General features: G+C 37.6%; 3 protein-coding genes across 4 annotated transcripts in view; 2 read left to right on the top strand and 1 right to left on the bottom strand.

Annotated features, from left to right (window-relative positions):
- Positions 1–2,541, top strand: part of nptnb (neuroplastin b) — a 29,675-nt gene extending 27,134 nt beyond the window's left edge. For both annotated transcript variants that reach the window (XM_018666827.2, XM_018666829.2), the window contains one exon: positions 83–2,541. The gene's annotated coding sequence lies outside the window, so the exon portion shown is untranslated. The remainder of the gene's footprint in view (positions 1–82) is intronic.
- Positions 910–10,238, bottom strand: rec114 (REC114 meiotic recombination protein). The gene is made up of 6 exons (XM_018666830.2): positions 9,991–10,238; positions 7,701–7,790; positions 3,589–3,672; positions 3,060–3,233; positions 1,867–1,932; positions 910–1,641 (listed from the first exon to the last, which is right to left on the bottom strand). Exons 1-6 carry the CDS (start codon positions 10,072–10,074, stop codon positions 1,477–1,479), a joined length of 663 nt encoding a protein of 220 aa, XP_018522346.1. The 5' UTR covers positions 10,075–10,238; the 3' UTR covers positions 910–1,476.
- Positions 10,239–13,645: 3,407 nt separating this feature from the next.
- Positions 13,646–14,449, top strand: part of LOC108876963 (potassium/sodium hyperpolarization-activated cyclic nucleotide-gated channel 4-like) — a 66,362-nt gene continuing 65,558 nt past the window's right edge. The window contains 1 exon segment of the mRNA XM_051077049.1: positions 13,646–14,449. Within this exon segment, the coding sequence (XP_050933006.1) occupies positions 14,174–14,449 (276 nt within the window). The 5' untranslated portion in view covers positions 13,646–14,173.

Genomic DNA, 14,449 nt, shown 5'->3' with positions numbered 1-14,449 from the left:
GTTGTAGAGGACAGAGGCTAAATATAGAACTCACTCTGAGGATTAGCCATAGTTACGCCTTCTCTTGATTTTCTCTTCACAGGTGAGATGGCTAAACTGCATTTTTTTGACAACATGAAGGTATCAGCGTTGGATAGAGCTCTGGGCAGTTTTGAAAAAAGCATATCTTGTCTCATTTTATGAGAACCAATATCAGCATAACACTGGCAACAAAAAGAACATAATGGCTGTCTTAAGCATGCCTTATTCAGTCTTACATGGAGATTTCAGGATGACGAATAATGACTAAAACCACCACAGAGGTGTACACATTTTTAATGTGCTGTTGATGTCTCCTTTATTAATTTTATCATGTCCTCAAATGAGGTGATCCCTTTTGTATTACATATCATGTACAATGCATGCAAGATAATTACGCAATAGGATACTCAGAATAGACATTTTCTGTTGTTATCCCTCGTGTGGCTTTTTTTGCATCTAAAATGACCTATGTTTTTTATGGAGTCATCCTTATCACATATATATATATATATATATATATGTATATGTATGTATGTGTATATATATATATATATATATATATATATAGTTAGTTTTATTGAAGATTTGTACAGCATATCATGGTCATTTAACTATGTTTGATTTTGTGACAAGAAGTCCACTTTTAACAGAACTTTTATTGTGAAGCAAGGGCTTCAATGACTGGCAGTATTTAAATTTAATTGAGAGTGATTACAGAAAATGACTAATGTGTGTTTAACTATCTTAACTAAAATGATAATGTGTATTATTTTTATTTTCTTTCCAGAGTAACTTAGGTGTCTTGTATATGTTGAAGTATGAGTGTTCAAATGATAGGAAATCTGTAAAAAAAATATTTTTTTTATATTTCCCAATTTCATGAATTGATTTTTATTTTTTATTTTTTTTTCTCTTTAACTGTATAGCATGGCTATAATCCTATGCAATATGTATTCTTAAATAGATATATGGAGGGCAGTTTGTTTTACTCAGTGAAGCTTTAATATTGTGGGATCACTTGGAAGCTGGCATAGCAAAATTCACTGCTGTAGCTGCATGACTCCTCTTTCAATACAATGTATCCATGTGTGTTGCGGTGGGAATGGACCTGCATTAAGATGTGAACAGAGGGACCAGAGTATATAGCCACGATCAAACATATGAGTGAGACCAATATTTTTTTTCTGAATAAAAAGTTTAAAAATGAATCCTTTTTTTTTTTTTTTTTTACAAGTTCTTCCTCTAACCAAACTAAATTCAGTACAATTGAGAACAAGCTCTTTGGGCAATATACCATAACAACTAATATGTAACAACATTTCCAACAACATCGGCAGCACAGCAAGAAACACTCCACCACCACCACCACCAGGCACTGCCTACACAAACTGTATAAGAGAAAAAAACACATTGCACTGACTTGACCTCTCTGCCTTCAGCTGTTGTTAAGATTCTTCAGTCTTGAAGCAGTTTCCTCAGCTCCCCCTCCACATTCTCCACAAATGCATGAAAGCTGGGATCCAGCAAACAAACACGAAGGAAGGGTTCCAAGTCACCTTGTGCCAAAGAACCGTGGCGATACACTTGAGGCAGAGTCACAGCAGTCTCTCCCAGGAGGTGCTGTGGAAGGTCCAGAGAATATTTCAGTGAGAATATTTTCAAAGAAGAAACAGTTAACTGAGCAGCCTATAATAGAATTCATAATTTACAGTAAGAAAGCAAATTTACTAAGCAGCCTACACCTCAGTAGGAATCAATAAAAACATTTTGCTCATTAGTTAAAATATAATACAGATTTACAAATTGATTTGTTACAAAGTTGCTCAGTGGTTTTTAAGTCAATACCTGTGCAAGACGCTTTATGGACAATGATCCTTGGACAACCTCAGGCTCAATTCCCACAGCCTTTCCCTGCCAAGTTTGCTGACACAGGGTGACACACAAAAGAAGAAAAAAAGATTTGACGAACACAGTACGACACCACAGGGTTAAGAGGCCAATCAATGGCTTCATTACTAATTGAAAGATATCTACCCCTCAAAGCCCTTTCATCTTCACTGTGAACTCCTTCAGTGAGTCTGTTCATTAAAGGTCAAATCCAACCCCATGGCAGAGTCCATTCCTTTCTCAGTCCTTCGTGTTAAATGTTGTGAAGCCCAGAGGAGCTGGATCCAAGTTTTTCTCAGAATCCAATTTCTAATTAACCATATGCTCTCGAGTGTTTTCAAGTTTGAAAGTCAATAAAAGGCAAGTACTGACATGAGGCGCCAAGAATCTCATCCCCGTGTCATTCGTAGAGTGTACATTTCAGCTGGTTAAATGCTTTGATGACATGTTTTTTTTCTTCTGTTGTTGTTGTTGTTGTTAGTGTTGGTTTTTAGCTTTTGGACAAAGGTTTTTCTTTTCATAATCAACAATCTGACTGTTAAAGGCAATATTAACAACTATTTTCTTCAGTGGCTGAAGCAGTATGCCACTTCGATGGTTGTATTTATGAATTAATTATATTATTGTTCTACATTGCTGTCTGTGCGTGTGTGTTTGGGGTGGGACATACTGTATTCTACACTATATATGGCATTGTGATTGGCTAATGATACATGCACAGCATATAGGCTATCTCACTCCACCTACTGCAGCTGTAGAGTCACCTCTAAGAATAAGACCGTATTGCAAATAGCACCATCTAGTGAGGATGATATGGCCACTCCTCATACAGCTGACCTCAACACTGTTGATTAAGCAGTAAGTAATGGGTGTGTGGTAACTTCAGCTATGACAGTTGATATTACACCAATATTAATTAATTTACAAAATACATGGTTACATAGAGATCAATGTCTTAATTCCATCAGACAAAGACTGTGGCAGGGAGAAAAAAATAGCAACTCTTTGATTCTGAACAGGTACCACCAATGTCACTGGAGACTTTTTGGGGATTTTTACAGGCAACACATTTTACCAAGCATCTGATTTGCACATCAGTGCTGGTTACAATATAGAAATTTTATTTACTGATTTGTAAAAAAGTGGGCAACCTGTATCACTGGTGCAGAGGCTTCAGCAGGGGGTTGATTCAGGGGCAGTGGGGCATCATCCTGAGTGGTGACAGGCAGGTACTCCATCAGTTTTTCCACAGCACTCGAACATTCTTTTATAGCCTCCGCCCTGCTACTTCCATCAAACTGCATCCTTATCATGCGGCTCTCTCCCTGCAGAAATCCAACAAATACATTTCTGTATCTGTCAGTCTAATGAAAACACACTCTCTGGTTTGTCTGTTGTATTCTGTTAAATCAGCATCTCGTAACATTTTTTTTTTTTTAAAAAGGGATTTACTATACAGGGAGGCAACTCATGACTGAACAAATTGCAAATTATGTGAGTGATGATTTTGCTGTGGGGAGGCTGTTAAGCAGTACAGAGTAAAAAATAAATAAATAAATAAACAAATAACCTAATACTAATACTAGGATCTTGATCTTGTAAGAGAATTAAAGTATTAGGACAGACCTTGAGAAACTGTTACCCACTGACTGTGGGATTGCAATGCATCTCATGACTCACCTTCACAGTAAATCGAAACATCAGGTTATCAGATTTCTGGTGCACTTTGAGAAGGTCTGAGCCACCGAGCAGTGGGATTGTATCCTGAGAAAATAAAAGAACAAATAAATGTCTTAGGCAGCCAGGACTGAGTACTGTTTTATCCATAGGCAGGCTACACATGGAATGTAAAAATATCCTCTTTTGTACCACAAATCAGCTTGATTTCCACTCATTCACTCATAACAGCTACTGGATAAAATTCAAGGACAGAAAAAAGTATTATAATTCCATCAAAATGACTGGAAAAAAAAGTTACCTAAAGCTGCCTGCAGGGGTCTCTGTTCACTCAGTAACCTCTGAAACTCAGCTTTGAGGCTCACAAAGCTCTTTCACACACACACACAATTAATCACACAGATGTATATAACAATAGCATAATATTGTGACCTCAGTGCAGGTATATCAACAGGGTTTCCATGGGACAATGGCAGTGCACCAGGGAGTAGGTGCTCTGCTGTATTGTAGCATCATCATTCCACATCCAGTTATTATATATTTTGAAACTGACACATTATTATTCAGTAATTCCAGGAGGGCTCAAGTATCTCTGGTTACAGTTCAAAAAAGCTACTGCTGGGGGGGAGAAGTTCATGTAATTGTGGAAATAAATATGAGGTAAATATGTAATTAAGACAGGCTTTTTGTGGATAAGCTTGTTTTCTGTGAGATATTAAAATGCTTTATTATATACAACTTATGGAAACATATTCTTAGCTATGGATTTGTATTAAAATTCAAATATATATGACCACTTGTACTGTTTGCAAGAATAAAAACCATATAGAATGATGACAAATTAAAGGAAACCCTGAATAAATGACTGGAAAATGTTAGGAAAATGAATGAATCATATGCCATGGCTTCGTCAGTTACCAGATCTCAACCCAGTTCAACAGCTGTGGGAGATTTTAAATCAACATGTTAAACAGCTTTCTCCATGACCACCATGAAAGTACCAAATGAGGAAGAATGGTGTTGATCCCTCCAGAGGTGTTCCCAAGAATCTATGCTGAGGGGCACTGACACTGTTCTTGTGGCTTGTGGTGGGTATTTCCCTCAGTTTGACACCTATATGCAGCAAGAACCAGTGCGAGAGACTTTTAGCATTAAACACTACTGACTTTACTTAGTCAGGTGACACCTATTAAGTCAGGAGTGCTCATATTTTAAGAAGGGCACTAAAATTCCTCAGTTACCCTTTGACTTTCTCTAATACAGCAAATTTCAGCTATGTTCAAAGACAATTCCAAAAGTTTCCTTCACACCTTATCATGTAGCCTATAGGCCTGAGCTCTCTGTATTGAAAGTTCCAGAGCATTCACTGCACCAAGCTATAATAGACCAGTCTATCATCCTCAGTGAAAGCTCTCTGCAGTCTGACCTGAATATCTGTCTGGCTCGACACCCTGGCGCAGCAAGATAGCCGTGTCTCCTGCCAGAACTCCATTAATGAGACACTGAGTAGTCCCTCAAATTTCTTTTGTCTGCAGGGCAGGAAGCTAACTTTTGCTGTCTAAAGGCCACACTAACTAATAAAAACACCAAATTTATGTTCTGCTGTTATTATTGCACATGCTTAATCAAACTTTCACGGTGTAACACACCCATAGATAAGGGTTACCTGGTGGTTTGGTGGTGATTTCAGTAGTCTCTTGTCAACAACTGGTATTGGCCTACTTCTGGAGTTCAGATATACATGTCATTCTGCAGGCAACAAACCAGTGCATGAACAGGACAATTATCAGGACCATCTTCTATGAGGCATATAAAAAAGAAACTGAATCAAGGATAATTCTGTAACACTTTATAGAAGTATACACTTATTCACCATTAACTAGTTGCTTATTAGCATGCATATTGGCTCATTATTAGTCATTATTAAGCACTTACTAGTCCCTTACTCTGAATGATCATATTCTATAGCTAGTTTTCCCTCAATAACCTCCTAGTTACTGCTTATTGATAATAAGTAAGGATGTTGTTGTACATGAATTATGATCTTAATATGTTTTGCTCAGTATGGATCTTATAAGGTAGCAGTAACACAAGAACAGATAGTCTCCCTTATCAACACTTGATAAATATGGTCTAATCCACACAAGTGTTAATAGTGTTCAAATAAGTCTAAATTAAGTCTCTGTAACTCAGAATATGTTCCCTATTCTAAAGTGAGGTCTTGATCATCAGTTTTGTGTTTAGTTATGTAAGAATACACCATATTTGTCAAGTGTTAATAAGAGAGAATTACTTTTCTAGTGTTACTACTACCTTACAAGGTCCATACTGAGCAAAGCATAATAAATTCATGTACAACAACTTCCTTACTTAGTATGAGTAAGCAGTAATTAGGATGTTATTGAGGGCCTAGTATCTGTATAATATGACCATGCAGAATAAGGGATTAATAAGTGCTTTATAATGATTAATAAAGAACCAATACACATGCTAATAAGGAACTAGTGGTGAATAAGTGTAGCCTAATATAAAGTGTTACCAAAAATTCTCACACAGCCGGACTACCAGCTCAAAATCTGAACCAAGGCTGAAGTGGTTTTGAGCTTTTTGTAAGTCTGAACCCAAATTTTTCCTAATAATATTCTTTGACTGATTTTGAACCTGTACCCAGAACGTTGTGAGGGACATTTGGCTTGACCCAACCAAAACAATCCCCAAGTCTCTTGAGATTTGACTGGAAATGTCAAGCTCTTCAACAGAATATTTCATATGGCCTTCATCAAAGCCTTTTATCTGGAAAGCTGATTTCTGTTACTGATTTACACCTCAAAAAGTCTGGTGCACTTTTTCTTTAGCCATTTTGTGAAAGGTGTTGTTGAAATTGCTTCTACATAGTAGTCATACTGTCTTTTCATAAACACAGATGATGGTTGATTTCTTTATATTCACAGGAGGATCCATGGTAAATGACAAAGCATAAGAATAAACACAAAAGCTACAAGGTAGTGGCACATGATTCAGTTCAATTCATTTCAAAATTCTTTGTATGGCACTAAATAACAACATACATTATCTCAAGGCACTTTACAGAATAAGATTGGGACCTTTCAATGGTATAGAGAGAAACCCAACAGTTCCTACAATTAGCAAGATCTTGACAACAGTGGAGAGGACAGGTAGAGACCCCTGACCAGCTGGGTTAAAAGAGAAAGGAGAAAGATCGGGTGAGAGAAGAACACATGATACATGTACATGTTCAAAGAGAGAGGCAGGGTAGTCATGTCTCATCCTGCAACATCATTTTGGACATGCATTACTAATAATTAATATAATTCATATTCAGTGTTCCCTCCATATGGGGGAGTACAACCAATAATAACAACTGTGACAGAGTACAAATTGCCAGTATCAGAGCATGACACTCTCAGCTGCAGCATTAAATGTTTGCAAGCAATTCCCCTATGGCCACAATTTATTTTTTTAATTGCCAAGCTTCAAGTAAAGGTATCCACAGCAATACCTATGCAACACAGTATTTTATGCACTGATATCTGTTTTAGACCAGAATAGAAATATCAGGGTTTTAAGAGGTGAAATAATGATGTACCTGCAGAACTCCTTGGCCAAATTTAAATGCTTGATTTATATGTATTCACGAGACTAAAGTCTATCTTAAAGCATGCTATATCTGTATTTTGTCATCATTTGTATACCCTTTATACATACTACTTTGCACCACAGGCATCTATAATTACTAATCTTTCGGGGTACATACCATAGAAAGCCATAATGTAGGTCTTTTTTGAATTTTGTTTCTTTTTCCTGAAGAGTCAAGTCATAGTTCAAACCATTCATTTGAGAGACAGCAACGTTTTGCAGTGACTTGTTTCTTTACAGTTTAAGAAAACTGTAAAGAAACAAAGTTAGTCAAAAGAATGGCCTTCTCACCACCAACGTGCACACACCTATGAGGCTGGATCAAAACATACTGTGTACAAGGATATGGAAAATAAGGCTCAATCTCCAGCTGTTGCGAGGACATCATAAAGGACGATAGGACGGAAAGAAAGCAACAGAAAGCAAAAACATTCAATCTAGCCACATGGTCTTCTTACCAAGCTTTCCTGTCCCTGCAATACCAGCAAATATCCAGATTCCACAATGGTGAGGACAATCTCTGGTTTTCTGCCATTTGCCTCAAATACCTGGTGAAGAGAGAAGAAAAAAAAAGGATGAAGGATCATAAGCACTGCGTTATAAGGTTCTCTATTTTATTAGATTTCAAGCACATACTTTGATAGCCTCTCTAAGGTACTGTGTATTTAATATCATTTTCAATAGCACTTTTTTAAAGTTGCACTAACCCATGTAGAGCAGATTCTTTAAAAAAAATGTCTGATAGAATATTGTATTTTTGTGCTCACAAATTGCCTTGAACTGTGTTACATACCGCAATGTGGTAGATTCCTAAACTAAGTTTAAATGAGAGTGTATGTTTATTATTGTCATTCTACTCTCAGAGTCATGCAGTATACTATACTGTAGGTAGAGTTCAGTTCACAGACATCCATCCCTGCCTTCCTTCAAAACATGCAGCTCCAGCTTGCCATCTAGAGTCTGATGCAGTTAGTGAAAGACAAAGCCACAATCCTTAAAGCTACACTTTCTAAATATGTGACATTAGTCGGCACTAAAGACTCCACAGCACTAGTCAAGCTAATGTTCTAGCTATGAAACAAAATTTTCCAGTCACTCTGCCTGTGGTTTAGAATTTCTGTATTTATTGTGACATTTTATTTATTGATTCATTGTTCATGTGATAGGTTTTTATTTGAATTTTCATTGATGTTTTCATGTGTCTTTGTCCAAAAGGAGATATTGCCTTCGTGGACCTCTGCCTGGACTAGAGTATAACAGTTCTATAATTTTTAGAGTAGCATTGTCTTCTTTACACAAACATACATCAGTAGCTTCCCTCCTCAAAACTCCCTTCAGATGTTAGTTTCATGCAGAGTGCCCAAGGATTCCCAAAGCACATGCAGACTTACATAAAATGTCTTCCACTCCTTTTCTTACAGGCTCATATGACCAACAGTAACATATGAGCTCCAGAATCATCAGTATCCAGTATGAGCTGCTATCTGTACTTAACAGTTATTTATCCCTTTCATATTATTTTGATTAAGCTACTGTTGAATTTTCAGTCTATTTCTGGAGATTTGTTTTTGTGTCTTCAAGTGCATGTGAGTATTTTGTTTTCATATCAACCACCTTGTGAGTACCAAAACTGAATTTAAAACAGGTCAGGGAATCACTGCAGAACTATATACTTGAGAGAGAGGCTTCAAACAAAGGTCTTAACATGAGTTCTCTCCCACATAAACTGGAGATGCAACAGCTCTAAATTCTTTAAAGATTGTAAAATAAAAGCTGTCTGCAGAAAAAGCTACTTTTCTCATTTTCATATAATTGTTAACTGAGTACCTTTACGTTTTGTGACTGTCAGGCAAAATAAGAGCTCCAGTAACATGATAAGGATGTTTTTTTTGTGTGTGTGTGTGTTTTTTTTTTTTTGACACTTAATCACTGATTGCTCAAGAAATACAGAAAAAGACTGACTAACCATTACCTAAAATGTCTATATGGCAACATCCTAAACTTTGCTCATGTTTACCTTTGTACTCAATCAGGGGTAATGTGGGCTAACAAACCTAATATCTGACAACCAGAAACCTCTATTCTATTGATCAGACAATAGACATTAGTGAACTTTACATCTCTTTGCTGAAATTTCAAGTCTTTCAAATGCTGTTTGTCCCAGCTTTGTGCCAGTTCTTAGTATAACAATACAAGGCACGACAACAATAAAAAATAATTATTAGATTACTGGGAGGTAAACTTGTATTTTTATGCATTTTGGAAGAATGTATGTCATGTTGGGTGACAAACTTTAGGTTAACTGTGAAAAATAATCCCAAGTTGAGGAAGAAGCTATAATCATTTTTATTATTTTATTTCAATTCATCCTATTGGAGAGAAAAGTCTTACAGTATTATGATACTTTTAAGTTGGTAGCCTTCAGAAGTTTTAAATTGACACTGGAGGTTCATTATTCAGAGAGAAAAAAATAGCTCCACCATTCTATACCGCGTTACATGAGAGGCATAAACTGGCGCGCGCATCCTAGCTAGCAGGTACATTATGTGCATATTAATATGAGTTCACACCATAATGATTAATGAGCCAATACACCTGCAATGACGGTAGCTGTTAGCTGGAACAAAGGGCAGCAAATGTCAGACTATAGAGACAATGTTCGTGTAATAAAGGATTCAGCCGATGAGGATAGTTAGCTAATTTTAACCGGCTAGCTAGCATAATTCCAGTTCAGTAAATGCCAGTTACCTTCCAGGGCTTTGCACTTTTCTCTCTGGAGCCTGGAATGAAACGCCCATAGCGTTTCAACCTCCATACCTGGTTGGTGGCCATTTTCCAGTAAAGTTATTTGTTATATTTTTATGGCAAACCAACACCTGCTAACTATAGGGTAAGTGGGTGTCTGCGTGTTGGCGCAGTTCTACACATAACACTCAGACCACAGATAGCCTAAGGTGTGGATAGTACAGTAAGTAACCCTAGACTTCATATACAGAATTAGTTCTGGTGCAGTATGCACATACAGCCTTCGTAAGTAGATGACATTAAAAGCATATCATGTACATTCTCTTACATAATGTAGGTATTACACTGTAATATACACATCATAACATCTAACAGTGGATGGACCTATGCAACAAAATCCAAAGTGACCTAACTGGCTTGTTGGAGCTTTCAGTAGCATCACATGATCCTCAACAAGTAAGGCTGGCTCATGTCTCAACAGGTGACCTGTTGAGTGTGGATCCTTCTTCAGCTCTTTCACAGTTGATGCTGGGGCCAGTTTTGTCTGATGAGTATACCAGCAAACATCTTAAGATGTTAGATAGTTGGTGGTGTACCTTCATAAATCTGAATATAATTCATAGATTGTGGTAAGAGCTGACTCATTTTGACCCTATGACTCTGTTGATGTTCCAGCATTGTTAATTATGGATGGTTGAATTTCCACGTAGGTGCACCATTATCAGGGCACTGGTATTGTGAATGTTGGCTCACTAACATGGTTCACTGGGATACATCCTAAAACTGGAATTATGCTTTTCCAGGCTACTTAAGGGGCAACATGCACAGGGTTCATACAGCAATGTTTGCTTGGCTGTTTCCTTTAGAGTAGCATGTTAACTTTTGTTTTTGTCTCAGTTTTGAGCCCACCTACAACAACAGCAGTTGAATCAAATAGTCAACTTGCTTGACTCTGAATTGCGCTGTACATGAATTGCGCTGTAGAGATTTGGATGTGTGGGTCAGCTCCTCTGTGACCCATGGTTACTCATAACACCCTTATTTGCGCAGGTTTTGCCAAGATGTTTAACCAGCAGCTGTATTGTTTTATTTTAAGAAGTTGGGAAATGACTGAATATTTTTCCTTCCAGCTGGACTACACAAGGCTTTGAGTGTCTTCAAACAGTGGTTAGATTTGGTCAAATAAATTATTTTTCAACATTTAGTTTGTATTCATCTTTGAGAACCACAGATTTATTGCTCCATGACTTCAGTGTAGTAAATCAATAAAAAGTTTCAAATGTACAAATATGATTGCACATAACAGGAAACATAAACTGGGGCTTGAGAGTGTATAACCTAACTGACAATGGATTTTTGAGACTGATACAGACATATACTTGGGAGTTTAAAGTATCTGATAATGATATGTCAACCAATGGATTTTTTTAAACGTACAGTAAAGACATAATGTGAATAAAAAATCTTGATACTAATCGCTCAAATTAGACATTTTACAATTTTACAACATAAAAAAATCCACTTGCCAGTGGTTTCCACAGGAGACCAAGTGTGTAAAGGACCTTGTTTATAAATTATCTCAAACCTAGTTTTGCATTTGCATACTGCACTCTCTTGTCATCAACTGTCTGACATATACACTGACACCAATACCTCTGCAATAAACTAATATCAGCTGATATATCTGCCCGAACAGTATATTGGTCAAGCTTTGTTAGATACATGTAGTGTCGTGTCTAGCTAAAAGCTGTTTTCTCCAGTGAACATCCAGCCTGATCTCCCCACTGTTTTTTTTCTTCTCAGATCCAGTCTGTCAACCTGCCTAACAAGAGAGGAACAGCGCTAGTCACAGGCAAAGCACAGCGCAGGTAGGACATAAGCAAAATGATGGTAAAAGGGGGGATTATAGCGCTTAAAGAATTTCACATCAAATATGAATATTGAATTTGTGATCACTCACAATACCCTGAATAACATTGTTAGTTATGTCAGAATTGTATGAGCTAATGTGTTTTGTTTTTTTTTTAAAAAAGGCTTGAATTGAATTGGATTTTAAAGAAGTCTTTAATCACCGAGATGTATATGCTAAAATGTGCAGCCATGTCACTTCTATTGTCTAGATTTATATTTTTGCTCTGCATTCAGTGTGTGGATGGCAGCACTTCTGACATGTAGGGTAGTTCAGCATTGTGACAACACTCTGAAAGAAGGAAAGTTCAGCATGAGATAATACTAAAGAGTATGCACACAGAGCTTTTATATATTTCTGTGACATTAGTTTAGCACAATAATATGAACACAGGTCTCTCTGTCTGTGTCTTAAATTAGAAGGCCTGAAAGGAGTGTGTAGAACATCTGCATGCTTTTATAAAATCTTGTACTGACCCCTTGATGATAACAGAACTGAAATCCCTCAAATTTGTATTTTGACAAAAAAAAAAATCTTTATTAGATTAACATAAAGTGTTAATCAACCATAATGTCTGCCACTTTACTGATACTGGATTTTTGTTTTTTTAAAGACAAAGTTTTAGTAACAAAAAATCTCTCTCTAAACCAAAATGAAACGCACAATTAAAAGTTCTTACTTACCTGGGAGAATGGCCCTATCAGTAAAATCTTTACTGGCCTATCTGGATCTATACTGGTGTCACTTATCATTGTGATTGAATTTATTCATCATTTTAATATAAAGCAAAGATACCATAAAATTGTTTAGTTTTACTACACAAATACTGGGATCCTCATCCTACTTATTCCATTTTTCTTGTAGGATTTATCAATGACATTTTGTCAAACATGGAGCTATCACTGACACTTTGACTAATTATCATGTAAAGTAATATTTAGGGTGTGCCATGGAGCTAATAGCTGTTTTTGTTGTTGTTGTTGATCTTTTTTTTTTTTTTTTATCATGACCATAATGAAATTTATTACAGAAAGAAAGGGATCTTCATGCACTGCAACTGCCATGGCTCTGCTTTGGACTTTGTGAATGAATAACATTCAGGCAGCCTGCCACTGACAATGAAGGTACAGAATTTGAGCCGTATAATTAGATGTCAAGGAATGACAAGGAAACGTGACAAAGTAAATATTTGTCGGAAGGGTTTTCCTCAAAAATTCAAAAGGCTTAATTGCATTATTCTGAAGAGAGTAATCCTTATCCGAGATTGTTTAATTTGTTGCCAGCCTAGACTGAAGGAGAATATTTCAGAATTCCAGGTTATATAGTAAATAATCAATTCGTAAATGCGCTGACAAATAATTTCAAAGGACAAAGTATGTTTGTATTTGAATTCATCCACATTTGAGAAGTCACTCGCAATTCTACGTGAGAGGCTGTTCATCAAAACACCTTTCGCCATCCTATTCCAGCCTCAACTGTATTTGTGTGCGCAAATTACGCAGTGGATAAGCCTGATGATCTGCAAACGGGCTACTTGGTTTTATCCATCTGGAGCCCTCAGCCTTGCAGGGGCTGAACAATGGGGTTTGCATCGCCTACCTGTAGCCTTAACTTGAGAGAACAGGAGAGCGTTTTAAGAATGGGAAGAGCATTCCCCTTTAAACAAGGTGGGCTGAGCTTATTTGCAGTTCTCGCTCCTATGGCAACCCAATAGATCAGCATCATGAATATTCACAATTCACCAAAACGCACCCTGACTATGGATCAGTGATGTCAGCGGTCCCTGGAATGCTTTACTGTATTTTTGCACGATCGTGTCGCGTTGTTTGATGGCAGCTGGCAAGACATCTGGTGAAAAGAGCATCTTTCGTCGTGCATGACCTTTCCCTCGTCTCCGTATCACCGTCCGTCGGCACGTGCCTCACATGTCACGCTAAGGTGACTTTCAAGCAGTTTTTTCCACTTTTGCGCACAATGTCGAAACGGCACAAAGATGTACATCGGGGACGCAGTGGCCAAGCGGACCGCCCAGACTGTGCGTGAGGACATATGCAAACTGTCAGGTAGTCTAATTATGAAAAAGAGTATCTATCATCTGTTTCAGTAGAGCCACGGCGGTCCATGTCATGTGTAGCAGGCTTTCAGGGATTCAGATTAGCTCCAGACTGATCGCTCTCACAAACAGATAGGGAGCGCAGGGCTGGTGGCAGTAATCGTTTCAACACAGCCTAACAATTTGGATTTATTTAATTTTCTCCACTGTGTCTCAATGTCATAATGGACAGGCTGCACTCCTCCATGCGTAAAAGGCTCTACAGTTTGCCACAGCACATTGGACAGAAAGCATCTATAATGGGCGAAGGAGAAGACGCAGACAAGGACACCCGGAGGAAGAGTATTAGGATGAAACCTCTACCGTCACCGTCGCCGACCTCTGGGGGAAGCTGCAAAGGCATCGGGGAGACCAAAAGTGGGGAGTCTGTGATCATGGAGACGGACATAGGGAGACCGATGAAGACCAGCTCAAACGGAGATTGCCGGAGGTTTCGAGGT

This window comes from Lates calcarifer, linkage group LG2 (genome assembly GCF_001640805.2).
Source record: "Lates calcarifer isolate ASB-BC8 linkage group LG2, TLL_Latcal_v3, whole genome shotgun sequence".
In the NCBI taxonomy this organism is placed as follows: Eukaryota; Metazoa; Chordata; class Actinopteri; family Centropomidae; genus Lates; species Lates calcarifer.
The sequence above is the reverse complement of the archived record's forward strand: the minus strand, read 5'-3'. Positions and strand labels throughout refer to the sequence as shown.